Source organism: the organism of the source record quoted next, unplaced genomic scaffold (assembly GCF_019419815.1).
Source record: "Pyrus x bretschneideri cultivar Hongxiangsu unplaced genomic scaffold, Pyrus_bretschneideri_v1 Contig91, whole genome shotgun sequence".
Lineage (NCBI taxonomy): Eukaryota > Viridiplantae > Streptophyta > Magnoliopsida > Rosales > Rosaceae > Pyrus > Pyrus x bretschneideri.
Window position 1 is genome coordinate 860,016 of NW_025999833.1, and position 14,556 is coordinate 874,571.

Genomic DNA, 14,556 nt, shown 5'->3' on the forward strand with positions numbered 1-14,556 from the left:
TTACATATAGGGAAATGTATCCCGAGGACTTAAGGGGTCAGGCAAGGCTCGGGGGCTACGATCCGTACTTGTGAGTGGGCAGTTTGTTTGTATACCTATACATAGTTATAGTTTCCATAAATGCGTATTTACTTCATTTTTACGCTTATATTGCCAAGTATCATTATTGTGATATTAATTGTGATAAATGCTGTTATATGGTTGGGATATTACTATCATGATATTCATACATATTTGGACATGCTCATCTTGCTACACCCCAGTGTTAGTACTCGCCCCAGGGCCAGTCCTTCACGTGTATGTTCACATTCGTACCTTTAAATCACCTTGGATCCAAGTTAGGTGCCAGTCCTATCGTTCAGATTGCATTAGGCAATTGCAAATCGTATGTGATTGTGCTTCCGCACCAGCCTTCACATGATCGTAGTATTAGAGCATATTGATAACACCTAGTCTTGTTCGTGTCAGAAATTATCTGTACGAATTCGTGTGTCAGCTTAGATGGTTGAGCACTTGTTTATACTTGATTATCACATGATTATATTATTGTGGCATTTGATATATCATGACTTGGCATATTTCTGGTTATATTGTTGTTATACTTTTGTTTACATACTTACATAGTATGTTTTAAGTAAACTATACTTGTTTTACAGCGAGGGGTTAGTATGATAAAAAATAAAGGTTTTCTTACAAACGTTGTTTTGTTGACTTACTCAACTTTGTTTTTCGCCCCTCCAGGACCTAGATAGTTGTACTCTTTGTGGCGTTCGAGGAACCTTCAGCAGTTCTGACATTATCTCTATTTAGAAGTATGAACTTATCTATTGTTGAGTAATAAGGGTACTTTAGCTACTTGGACTACTTCACCATAGTCTTACTGTCTATTATGCTATGAATAATTGTAGTGGGTTCTTCCCACGACTACGCACTCTTTCACTATTTAATTTAAATTAGTTCTAGTTTAGTTTTAATTTATTCACTTTTTCACACCACTTTCCCTTTATGGTTACGTCACCTCATAGTGACGGCCAACATGCTCTAACCTCCTAAGGTCGGGGTGTGTCAACCTGACTTGAAGCTGATAAAGTTCATTGAGGTCCTATATAAAGGAGCAGATGCCTCCAAATAGGGGGCTAGAGGACTAAGAGAGGAAAGTAAACTTGTATGAGGCGAGCTTTAATTTCAATCTTGATATCAATATAAAGCCTAGCACCACAGTGGGTGTAACCTAGTTTTAAGGGATGAACCACTTACATCTTTGAGTTCGATTTGTTTTACTTCATATTTGAAAGCCATCCAAGTGTTTGTTATTTTAAGTTGTTAACCTACAAGTTTTGAGCATTAACAGTTTGTTAACTTATAGGTTTTGAGAGTTAACAATTTAGCGCCGTCTGTGGGAAATGCGTACGATTTGGTTGTGCTTTCTACCTAGTTGACTTGAGAAGCTTTCCATGACCGTGCTCAACTGAGAGAGATGACCAGTCGAAGAATGAGAGATAGGGTCATTTCACGCAGACCCGAGACAACCTTCTAAAGGAGAAGACGAGAAGAGAAGGCCATGCTCCTCATCTTGGAAGAGAAAATGAATGACATACTTACTGGCGTGGGAGAAATGAATGAGGTAAGGAACCTCATCCATGTCCAAAACACCCTGCTCCAGGAGAAGAACGACTACCTTTTGGAACATATCAATCAGATGAACGATAAGATCGAGATCACATCCCGAGTAGGGGCCCATACTTGTCATCCTCCTCTGGGGATGTCGAGAGCGGAGTTGAGGATGCCCGCGAAGTCATCAACAAAATGCTCTGAGTAGAAGAAGGCAAGTAGTTGTTTGGAGACTCAGGCGTGGGGCGAAGCGGGGAGACGGAATTACAAATCCTCTCCTTTTCGGGTGCTCTCGCTAGGCCTACCTAGCAAAGGATTTAGTTGACATGAGTCTAGCGTAGTCCCATGACACTTAGTCCTTACTTGCACCAAACACGGACGATTAATCCTAGCTAAGTAGTCCTATCCAGTGAAACTTAACGGGGCCGAACAAACGTGCCCTGAGCGACTAAGAGAGCATGCATGCAAATTTCAAATAAAAAGGAACCCAATTCCAATCTTAAATTGAGGTGACGTGAAAATTAGATGAATAAATCTTCCAATGGCGTCACATAGAACAGAGAGAAACCCCAGTTGATCTTGAAAGTTAATTATAAGTAATTACTCCCATGCATCTTGATTAAGGAGCAGCAAATATTCCTCAATCAACAGTAGTATAGATTTAACCAAGCTACCACATTTTATTACAATACCCGTGCATACAAATATATATATATATATATATATCTCGATAATATTGGCTGCCATCCATGATCTAGCATTAATGATTATGCTAGGGTGGGCAAGATTCTCCAGGGAGTTTGATGGGAGGAAGATCTAACATGGTCTGAAAGCCGGCCCTGTCGAAAGCAAATGAGGGAGACGTATCATGAGCATGAACAGTCGCACTCGCGGTGATAGTAGTAGTAGTAGCAGCCTCTGCTGCTGAGAACCCCAGCACACTAGCAGTGTAGTCCAAATAATCAAACGGCAGCGGATCATTGTATTGATGACGATTATGATAGGGGGCGTTTGGCTGATACTGATGAGCATGATTCTTTTCCAGCTCCACCCCCAAGTTCAAGTTATGCAATTTGTTGCAGGTTCTATTATTATTGTTGTTATTACTGTTGCCCGGTGTTTGGAAACGGGAGAAGTAGTTGGCCAGCTCAGTCTTGCACTGTTTGGGAATAGTACTAGTAGAACTGCTGCTGTTGCAATCTTGGTCGAAAAGGGACTTGAAAAGGAGGGAGTTGGAAAAAGAGGGTAATTGGTGGGTTTGCATGGCATTTATAGCTGGGAAGAAGAAGGGGTCATGATTATCTTGATGAATCGGAGGAGGAAGAACTTGCAATTGCATTGGATTCTGAAATTCATGGCATGACTCTTGCAATGCTAATGCTGGAGATGGATCCAGCAATGGAGGCAGGTAATTGCAATTTGAATTTATTGAAGCAGCAGCTTCATGATCAACTAGTAGTGGGCTTTTCTTGTCCCCAGATTTGTGATTTATTCGGCATATCACCCATTCCTCCTGCAAACACACAAGCACATATTATTTAACAACTACAATATCACAAAACTTCATAAATAACTAATTTAAATGATGAGTTAAAGTCGTTTAATAATCTTTTTGTTTTTAATTTTTAACTGTACATTTTAGTTTTCGTTCTTTGAAAAGTAAAAATTAAGTGCTAAATTTTTAAAACTCAATAAAATAGTTATGAAAAAAGTTTACAGTTCTCAACAAAATAAGACTAAAAATTAAAAATAAAATGGAAAATTCTTAAGATAGGTAAATATTTTATTGTGTAAGAAATATGGCATACTTGGTCAACTTTTTGGTACCAAAATGAGGATTCTCTTTGTATTCTTTTTTACGAGGATCTTGAAGATTCTCATATCATGTTCGTTTATCGTATATCGTGCAATTAAAAATTATTTTAAATAACTTTATTTTAATTAAATATAAATAATATCTGATGTACGATGATCTGACATGATTTAAGATGAGGGGATCCGGCTAATAAATCAATCAAATCGCATTCAACTGAGAAAAAAAAATAAAAAAGAAGGAAAAGAGACTGGTGCTGAAAAGGTAAATGTATAAATAAAAAAAGAAGTGAAAATATTGAGTACACAATAAGTCAACCCCAAAAAGCGACAAATGAGAGGGTGAAATTTGCAGTTGCAGCAGGTAAATCAATAAAAAGCAAAGCAAAATTTCCAATGTAGATTAGACGGGTAATTAAATTGGATTCCCACGCACAAACACGGCGACTCGAGACATTAGGTGATAGGTGTGCATGTGCACGTGTGGAGGTAGTTGTTGTGGGGGTCCATACCTTGCAGGCGTGGCGGTAGGAGGAGAAGTGGCCGTCAAGACGGTACTCGTGCATGACCCACTTGGTCTTGTGGCCCCTCGGAGCTCTGCCCTTGTAGAAGACAAGGGTCTTCTTCACGCCAAGTAGGGCTCCGGTGGACGCACTGAAGACTTGTCTGTCTTTGCCGGTGGCCTTCCAGTAGCCGGCTCCGGTCGCTCTGTTGGTTCTCATCCCTGTTGGGTACTTTCTGTCCCTCAAGCTGAAGAAGTACCACTCTCTATCTCCCATCTTTGCCACGTCTACACCACCATCATCATCAAAAATTAAATCTCTAGACGCTTCAGTCTAATAATGTTTGTTATATATACATAAATACTTACACATGAACAATGTTCATTTTTAGAGCATCACTATAACAGTTGATTTCACATATATGCGTTACTTTCCACGATACATGATTCATGATTGCATGAAACAGATAGCCTAACGTGGCCTAGCCAGGGTAATTAAGCCAAGCCAAAGCCAAAAGAGTTTATAAAGTGGTTGTAATTTGTCAGATCCACATTAAATAATGATTGGTGGCTGCTGTGCACTGCTGGGTATGCAATTGCGTGCAGGAGGAGATAGATTTTCTGGCCAGAGCCATACACGCATGCACACTCAACTGCCAAAGATATATTCAACCGAACAAGGAATGCATTAACTCTTCGCCAGAGATATATACAGTTGCGAGCTACAATGAGGTCACATAATTTTAGCAAACAAAAACTTCATTCGTTGGATTTCTACTGAGTACCATGCCGAGTTATATTGCATATGTTAGTTTTGCGAGGCCTACCGAGTGAAGTTTTTTATCGAACACAAAAAATAGAAGAAGAAAGACAAAGGAAAGAAAGAAGAAAATCTACAAACAATTCATGTGGTTGCACAAAAGAAGCTGCGGTTTATAATTCAATGTTTTTGACTCATTCTTTCGGTTCGGGGGTTATACACAAATATACAGATAAATATATTTTAAAGATAATGAAACTATTGAAATCACGAGCAACTAATGACTCATGGCACTGCCACAGGATATGTGTGTGTGTGTGAGAGAGTGTTTGGACCTAAATTTACGCTATCGGCCCATACAATCAATGCCGTTAGATGAGTAAAGTTCTAGACCGTTGGATGATAAAGTGGTTGAGATAATTTTCAATTATTATTAAGGAATAATATTGTGGTTTTAATCATAATATTATCTCTTAATATATATTGGATTATCTAAGCCTAATATTGGCTATATCCAGCGGATCGTTTAAAGATAAATGATATCTAAAAGATAGGTTGTTGCTTACCTTGAGAAGTCTTTGACCTAGACTCTAGCTGATGAGTTTGAATTAAAATCAAATTCTACACAAGTGAAGCCGCACCACACATCTGCTTCTATAAATACAAGGCTGCGAACACCATAGAGAGGACCTCCAATTCAACACACAACTGCCCTGCGCAAAACCTCTCAAACATCTTGAGATTTTTTATTTTCTTTTTTCCGCCGACACATCTTCAGTTTGGATAAACAGCACTGTGAAGGCAACCGGCGAACATCTTCAGTTTGGATAAACAGCACTGTTGCCGTAGAATCAGCCGTTCCCGAAGCACCTTCAGTTTGGATAAACAGCACTGCGTCGAGGCCGACTGGTTATCTATCCAAGTCTCGGTCGAGAAGGATTTTCAAATCCTTATTGGCAGAGGTCATCTCATTAGCCTTCTCGGCGAAGTGAGGTGTTACCAAGTTACTACATTCGGCACCCTGAGAGCCGAATTTGATATTGAACTTCGTAGAACTAGCAGCCTTGTCTTCAGGCTCGAGAATCCAAAGGCCGAGATTTGTTCCTTCCTCGGCCGCAATCGTAAGATAAAGAAGTCACCGACGCGCTCAACGCAACATCAACAAATTTTACTCCTCGGCCGAGCTCGGCCGACGAGTTGGCACGCCCCGCATTCAACCGAAGGACGTAGTTAGCTTATTAGTTACTTGGCCTGCGCGCCACGTAGGTTTTGTAATTTTTAGGGTCAACATTTTGGCACGCCCAGTGGGACCCAGTGCTAAAACTACGAAGTTCATATGATATATCAAGATTCCAATCTGGCTCAACGTAGCCGATTGTACGAGCGCCTAGAGGAATTGAAAAAACACAATGAAGAACGGAAAAGATCTTTGGAAGTGGAAAAAGTTCTTCGTGGCCATAAAGAGTTGCAAAAGTCATTCGCTTACATGTTGAGAATAAAAGCTCATGTTGCCCTGCAAGAGCAATGGGTAAATGAAGACAGGGCTCGATTTAATGCCTGGCTAGATGGAAAATATTTTCCTTACGTTTTCGACTACAAATCAATTCCATTTGAGGAATGGTTGGTTGAAAAGACTGGGGGGCAATTTTCCGCTTCGGCCGTAATCAGACATCGGCTTAAGAAAATTGTTCATGTGGTCGAGGAACAAAGGCCACCTATTTTTTCGGTCGAGACTGAAAGTGTGGTAGGCCTAGAAGAAAATGCTCAAGTTTCTGAGCCAAGAATTGACTCAGAAAATGTTTCTTTAGAGGAGTGTTCCAATGACGAACAATACCGATACACGACTTCGGACCATAAAACCACATCAATTGATATGGTAATTGGAGACATGGTTTTAGATGCCGAAACTACGCCAATCAATATGATTATTAGTGATAACACCGATATAGAGAAATCTCATTCGGCTAAGTTGTTTGAATTAAAAGCCGAAATTATGCGTGTGGGGCATAATAATTGTTCAACACATTCGGCGGCCGAAAATGAAAAAATTTTCACCAAGTTACAAATATTTGGAGAAAATTCTTTATTTGGCCTAGAGCGAAATCAATTTGAGAATTTTGATATTATAAGATCTCGGCTTGGAATAAAGCATCGTTGGCCTCCTCCTATTTATGGTTCGGCCACTTTTATTTTCATGTGCTAAATTACTTTCTTAACCATTCGGCCTCTTGGCCGATACTTAAGAAAATACAGGGGGGGCAATGAGCATTGAGCCCCCGGGGGGAAAAAAAAAAGGGTGATAGAAATATGCATGCCCGACAACATTATTCCAAAGCCAATGGGCCAAGTTTTGATTTTGTTTTTTGTGGCTTTGGATTCATATATATGTGATGATGGTCTTCGGCCACTTTAAGACCTCGGCCGACAATGAAGTTCCTCGGCCACGAAACGTTTCTAGCTAATGTTCCTCGGCCCACTTTACAAAACGATATGGCCGAATACAATTCTTTGGCCGAATAAAAGAAAGTTTGGCCGAATACAATGGGATATATATGTATATATATATATATATATCGGTTCTACACCCAATTCTTCTTGGCCTCGGCCTCGGCCCACTTTACAAAACTATTTGGTCGAATACAATTCTTCGGCCGAATAAAAGAAAGTTCGGCCGAACTATTGACCCCAAATTATTTTTCCTACCCCCTAATTCTTCTCGACCTTGGTTCATGATTGCTTATCACTTCTCTTCAACCATGAGTTGTTCTTTGGTCAAAAGAAGCCAGGATCATGTTCTCTCGGCTCAACACAGCAACAGGTTTCTCTCGGCCTGATAAGTAGGTGGTCGAGGTACTCCTGACTGGCTGGAAAGACTTAATTTCCTTAACCATTCGGCTTATGGGCCGAAGCTCAAGGAAACTGGGGGGCAATGTTTGGACCTAAATTTACGCTATCGGCCCATACAATCAATGCCGTTAGATGAGTAAAGTTCTAGACCGTTGGATGATAAAGTGGTTGAGATAATTTTCAATTATTATTAAGGAATAATATTGTGGTTTTAATCATAATATTATCTCTTAATATATATTGGATTATCTAAGCCTAATATTGGCTATATCCAGCGGATCGTTTAAAGATAAATGATATCTAAAAGATAGGTTGTTGCTTACCTTGAGAAGTCTTTGACCTAGACTCTAGCTGATGAGTTTGAATTAAAATCAAATTCTACACAAGTGAAGCCGCACCACACATCTGCTTCTATAAATACAAGGCTGCGAACACCATAGAGAGGACCTCCAATTCAACACACAACTGCCCTGCGCAAAACCTCTCAAACATCTTGAGATTTTTTATTTTCTTTTTTCCGCCGACACATCTTCAGTTTGGATAAACAGCACTGTGAAGGCAACCGGCGAACATCTTCAGTTTGGATAAACAGCACTGTTGCCGTAGAATCAGCCGTTCCCGAAGCACCTTCAGTTTGGATAAACAGCACTGCGTCGAGGCCGACTGGTTATCTATCCAAGTCTCGGTCGAGAAGGATTTTCAAATCCTTATTGGCAGAGGTCATCTCATTAGCCTTCTCGGCGAAGTGAGGTGTTACCAAGTTACTACATTCGGCACCCTGAGAGCCGAATTTGATATTGAACTTCGTAGAACTAGCAGCCTTGTCTTCAGGCTCGAGAATCCAAAGGCCGAGATTTGTTCCTTCCTCGGCCGCAATCGTAAGATAAAGAAGTCACCGACGCGCTCAACGCAACATCAACAAATTTTACTCCTCGGCCGAGCTCGGCCGACGAGTTGGCACGCCCCGCATTCAACCGAAGGACGTAGTTAGCTTATTAGTTACTTGGCCTGCGCGCCACGTAGGTTTTGTAATTTTTAGGGTCAACATTTTAAAATGTTGACCCTAAAAATTACAAAACCTACGTGGCGCGCAGGCCAAGTAACTAATAAGCTAACTACGTCCTTCGGTTGAATGCGGGGCGTGCCAACTCGTCGGCCGAGCTCGGCCGAGGAGTAAAATTTGTTGATGTTGCGTTGAGCGCGTCGGTGACTTCTTTATCTTACGATTGCGGCCGAGGAAGGAACAAATCTCGGCCTTTGGATTCTCGAGCCTGAAGACAAGGCTGCTAGTTCTACGAAGTTCAATATCAAATTCGGCTCTCAGGGTGCCGAATGTAGTAACTTGGTAACACCTCACTTCGCCGAGAAGGCTAATGAGATGACCTCTGCCAATAAGGATTTGAAAATCCTTCTCGACCGAGACTTGGATAGATAACCAGTCGGCCTCGACGCAGTGCTGTTTATCCAAACTGAAGGTGCTTCGGGAACGGCTGATTCTACGGCAACAGTGCTGTTTATCCAAACTGAAGATGTTCGCCGGTTGCCTTCACAGTGCTGTTTATCCAAACTGAAGATGTGTCGGCGGAAAAAATAAAAAATCTCAAGATGTTTGAGAGGTTTTGCGCAGGGCAGTTGTGTGTTGAATTGGAGGTCCTCTCTATGGTGTTCGCAGCCTTGTATTTATAGAAGCAGATGTGTGGTGCGGCTTCACTTGTGTAGAATTTGATTTTAATTCAAACTCATCAGCTAGAGTCTAGGTCAAAGACTTCTCAAGGTAAGCAACAACCTATCTTTTAGATATCATTTATCTTTAAACGATCCGCTGGATATAGCCAATATTAGGCTTAGATAATCCAATATATATTAAGAGATAATATTATGATTAAAACCACAATATTATTCCTTAATAATAATTGAAAATTATCTCAACCACTTTATCATCCAACGGTCTAGAACTTTACTCATCTAACGGCATTGATTGTATGGGCCGATAGCGTAAATTTAGGTCCAAACATTGCCCCCCAGTTTCCTTGAGCTTCGGCCCATAAGCCGAATGGTTAAGGAAATTAAGTCTTTCCAGCCAGTCAGGAGTACCTCGACCACCTACTTATCAGGCCGAGAGAAACCTGTTGCTGTGTTGAGCCGAGAGAACATGATCCTGGCTTCTTTTGACCAAAGAACAACTCATGGTTGAAGAGAAGTGATAAGCAATCATGAACCAAGGTCGAGAAGAATTAGGGGGTAGGAAAAATAATTTGGGGTCAATAGTTCGGCCGAACTTTCTTTTATTCGGCCGAAGAATTGTATTCGACCAAATAGTTTTGTAAAGTGGGCCGAGGCCGAGGCCAAGAAGAATTGGGTGTAGAACCGATATATATATATATATATACATATATATCCCATTGTATTCGGCCAAACTTTCTTTTATTCGGCCAAAGAATTGTATTCGGCCATATCGTTTTGTAAAGTGGGCCGAGGAACATTAGCTAGAAACGTTTCGTGGCCGAGGAACTTCATTGTCGGCCGAGGTCTTAAAGTGGCCGAAGACCATCATCACATATATATGAATCCAAAGCCACAAAAAACAAAATCAAAACTTGGCCCATTGGCTTTGGAATAATGTTGTCGGGCATGCATATTTCTATCACCCTTTTTTTTTTTCCCCCGGGGGCTCAATGCTCATTGCCCCCCCTGTATTTTCTTAAGTATCGGCCAAGAGGCCGAATGGTTAAGAAAGTAATTTAGCACATGAAAATAAAAGTGGCCGAACCATAAATAGGAGGAGGCCAACGATGCTTTATTCCAAGCCGAGATCTTATAATATCAAAATTCTCAAATTGATTTCGCTCTAGGCCAAATAAAGAATTTTCTCCAAATATTTGTAACTTGGTGAAAATTTTTTCATTTTCGGCCGCCGAATGTGTTGAACAATTATTATGCCCCACACGCATAATTTCGGCTTTTAATTCAAACAACTTAGCCGAATGAGATTTCTCTATATCGGTGTTATCACTAATAATCATATTGATTGGCGTAGTTTCGGCATCTAAAACCATGTCTCCAATTACCATATCAATTGATGTGGTTTTATGGTCCGAAGTCGTGTATCGGTATTGTTCGTCATTGGAACACTCCTCTAAAGAAACATTTTCTGAGTCAATTCTTGGCTCAGAAACTTGAGCATTTTCTTCTAGGCCTACCACACTTTCAGTCTCGACCGAAAAAATAGGTGGCCTTTGTTCCTCGACCACATGAACAATTTTCTTAAGCCGATGTCTGATTACGGCCGAAGCGGAAAATTGCCCCCCAGTCTTTTCAACCAACCATTCCTCAAATGGAATTGATTTGTAGTCGAAAACGTAAGGAAAATATTTTCCATCTAGCCAGGCATTAAATCGAGCCCTGTCTTCATTTACCCATTGCTCTTGCAGGGCAACATGAGCTTTTATTCTCAACATGTAAGCGAATGACTTTTGCAACTCTTTATGGCCACGAAGAACTTTTTCCACTTCCAAAGATCTTTTCCGTTCTTCATTGTGTTTTTTCAATTCCTCTAGGCGCTCGTACAATCGGCTACGTTGAGCCAGATTGGAATCTTGATATATCATATGAACTTCGTAGTTTTAGCACTGGGTCCCACTGGGCGTGCCAAAATGTTGACCCTAAAAATTACAAAACCTACGTGGCGCGCAGGCCAAGTAACTAATAAGCTAACTACGTCCTTCGGTTGAATGCGGGGCGTGCCAACTCGTCGGCCGAGCTCGGCCGAGGAGTAAAATTTGTTGATGTTGCGTTGAGCGCGTCGGTGACTTCTTTATCTTACGATTGCGGCCGAGGAAGGAACAAATCTCGGCCTTTGGATTCTCGAGCCTGAAGACAAGGCTGCTAGTTCTACGAAGTTCAATATCAAATTCGGCTCTCAGGGTGCCGAATGTAGTAACTTGGTAACACCTCACTTCGCCGAGAAGGCTAATGAGATGACCTCTGCCAATAAGGATTTGAAAATCCTTCTCGACCGAGACTTGGATAGATAACCAGTCGGCCTCGACGCAGTGCTGTTTATCCAAACTGAAGGTGCTTCGGGAACGGCTGATTCTACGGCAACAGTGCTGTTTATCCAAACTGAAGATGTTCGCCGGTTGCCTTCACAGTGCTGTTTATCCAAACTGAAGATGTGTCGGCGGAAAAAATAAAAAATCTCAAGATGTTTGAGAGGTTTGCGCAGGGCAGTTGTGTGTTGAATTGGAGGTCCTCTCTATGGTGTTCGCAGCCTTGTATTTATAGAAGCAGATGTGTGGTGCGGCTTCACTTGTGTAGAATTTGATTTTAATTCAAACTCATCAGCTAGAGTCTAGGTCAAAGACTTCTCAAGGTAAGCAACAACCTATCTTTTAGATATCATTTATCTTTAAACGATCCGCTGGATATAGCCAATATTAGGCTTAGATAATCCAATATATATTAAGAGATAATATTATGATTAAAACCACAATATTATTCCTTAATAATAATTGAAAATTATCTCAACCACTTTATCATCCAACGGTCTAGAACTTTACTCATCTAACGGCATTGATTGTATGGGCCGATAGCGTAAATTTAGGTCCAAACAGAGAGATAAAATGATTGTTTGTGTCTTGCTTCAAACTCCAGAGACACTTATTACTTTTGTCGATTTGCTAATTGATTAAGCACCACAAGCAGCATCTACAGTTATAAGATATAACATTGATTTACCAACTAATGGGAAATAATGAACCCGACATAAATTCTACTAATTAGGAACTTGTTGAATTGTCGTCGTTAAGATTCCATGAAGATAGTGCAGATATGATGTTATTAGCTAAGTTGGCCTAGACACTGAAACTCGAATGGCAGCATTAAGTAATAAGAGTATACCTGGGAGCTCCCATGGCTCGCATCGGTTAAGGTCGACCTCAGCAATGCGTACGCCGCAGAAGGAGCCATTGTAGACCTTGAAAGCCAGATAAAAGGTTATGAGCTCCTCGTCCGTCGGATGGAACCGGAACCCTGGCTGCATACCTTGTTCGTTTACGCCTTCCCCACTCCCATTCATCAGCTCACTCATAATTTCTTCCATTCCCAATATTATACAATCTATTTTCCAAACCAGAATAGCTATATAATTCAGGTAATTGACTAAAACAAATGACTGCTCTCGAGCTCTTTATGCTAATGAAGCTAAGGTGGTGGTTGCAACGTATATATGGAGAGGAGAAAGGGCTGGGATTTGGAGGAGGAGGAGGAGGAACACTGAAACCGAAAAACAAAGTAAATATGTGAATGGATCAAGGAAATTATGAGTAAGTGCTGGTGGAGTACATTCCCAAAATCCAAAACCGCATGGTTAAATTAAACATTTTAAAATTGTGAAAACCAAGAGAGATTGCGGTGATGAGCGTTGAGTTATGAGAGAGGAGGAGGCAGGTTCGAGGAAGAGCAGTGAGAGGGAAAGAGCAGGGTCGTGTCGGGGTGGGTGTGGGTCACTCAGTGTTGTAGACTTGTAGTAAATGCAAAAGCTGATTGCAGAGATTTATGCGTGCGTGTGTGAGCATATATAATATATATGTATTGTCTTCCTTTAACAGCTAGCTAGGTACCCTAGCTAGTCTATGCTCTCTGTCCTGGCCTATATTAACATTCAACAGTAACGCCACACATACATATATCATTTGGCCCATCCTATATATAGTACCCAACCTAGTCTATGCTCACGTACATCAAAATGCATTACACCATTTCCACTTATTTGGTTGGATTTGAATCTAAGAATAGACTTATGATGGTTATTATTTATTGCTAGAATCAAATTTGCGTACATTCGTGGACAGAGGTGAAATTCATTCGGAATTTTCCATGATCTTCAACGAGGGGAGAATAAGGTTGATTTGGGAGTGTGGTTGAATTCGGATAGGACTGCATGCATATTTTCGATAAGGAGAATCAAGCCACGAGTGTTGTTCTAAGAAAGATTAATGGTGTGATGTGCAATACATCATGAACCTTCTTGACGAATAACCTATGGCGAAGCATTAAAAATATGAGTTCTTTATGGACATGCCCACGCGTAGATAGCGATGTATGAGAGATAAGCATATGTTAGGCGTATAGAGCATGTGTGTGGTGGTCTTGTGGAGAAGATTAAGATAATCTCCTTAGAGTCATGGATCATAGAAGACTTGGAAAGTTGTCCCTTGATAAATACCCAGGCTAGAGTATTCGTAGAAATATTGAGAGTCCTTATAGATAAAGTAATCCCCATTAAATGGGGAGATTATATAGGAGAAATTTGAGAGTACGATTGCTTGCTTAATTCGAGCTAGCCAAGTCTGGCTAGTCCTGCTTGCTTGTCTATTAAAGACCTGATCTTTTGGAGTTCCGAATCATATTTTAAATCCCTAGCCGAAGTTCCAAATACATAACTAAAAAACTAGATGCGAGGTGTGCCTATACATTCCTAGAAAGACTTAGATGCCTTAGGAAATATTTTGCTAAGTCATTAAGCCTATTAGAGTAAAACACTTGGAACTTTTCATCATTTGCTTCCTTATTGCATGATATAGTTTAATCCAACAATCTTTTCAAAGTAAACTAACTTTGAAGTAATCGAGTATTGAGGCGAAACACGGGTAAGCTTGTAGGCCATGGATAGAACTTGAAACCCCCTATATTATAACGTTGAATGGAAAAATATCACCTCCTAAACTTAGCGTTTGTAAAGATTTTCATTGCAATAATCAAAGTACCACCTTACTTTGACACTGGGTACTAATCCCATGAGAACTTTTTGCCCCATATCTGCTTTAATGTATTGGTCATATAAGGATGAGAAAGTGTTCAATCATACCTAGAATGGCCTTTAACTTTTAATGTCAGTCCGACATGTTTGAGTTGACTTGTTTGTTCTTTAATCTTGTTCCATTCTAGGTTAAAAGATTTAAGTAGTTGCAACGTGTCACCAAGAAGAGGCTTCATTCTTAGTCTAAATTGCTTGTCTGTCCGT

General features: G+C 40.5%; 1 protein-coding gene across 1 annotated transcript; it reads right to left on the reverse strand.

The window, feature by feature from the left end:
* Nucleotides 1–2,252: 2,252 nt before the first annotated feature.
* On the reverse strand, nucleotides 2,253–13,058 carry LOC103952916 (NAC domain-containing protein 87-like). The gene is made up of 3 exons (XM_009364612.3): nucleotides 12,432–13,058; nucleotides 3,936–4,213; nucleotides 2,253–3,124 (listed from the first exon to the last, which is right to left on the reverse strand). Exons 1-3 carry the CDS (start codon nucleotides 12,631–12,633, stop codon nucleotides 2,384–2,386), a joined length of 1,221 nt encoding a protein of 406 aa, XP_009362887.2. The 5' UTR covers nucleotides 12,634–13,058; the 3' UTR covers nucleotides 2,253–2,383.
* Between the last annotated feature and the right edge of the window lie 1,498 nt (nucleotides 13,059–14,556).

Bases quoted from the DNA above. Each gene is read 5' to 3' on its own strand.
- LOC103952916 (XM_009364612.3), bottom strand. From the start codon at position 12,633: ATGGAAGAAATTATGAGTGAGCTGATGAATGGGAGTGGGGAAGGCGTA. The intron at 4,214-12,431 runs GTATACTCTTAT...ATGGTGGTGTAG, and splicing joins CGAGCCATGGGAGCTCCCAG to ACGTGGCAAAGATGGGAGAT. The intron at 3,125-3,935 runs GTATGGACCCCC...GTGTGTTTGCAG, and splicing joins CCTACCGCCACGCCTGCAAG to GAGGAATGGGTGATATGCCG.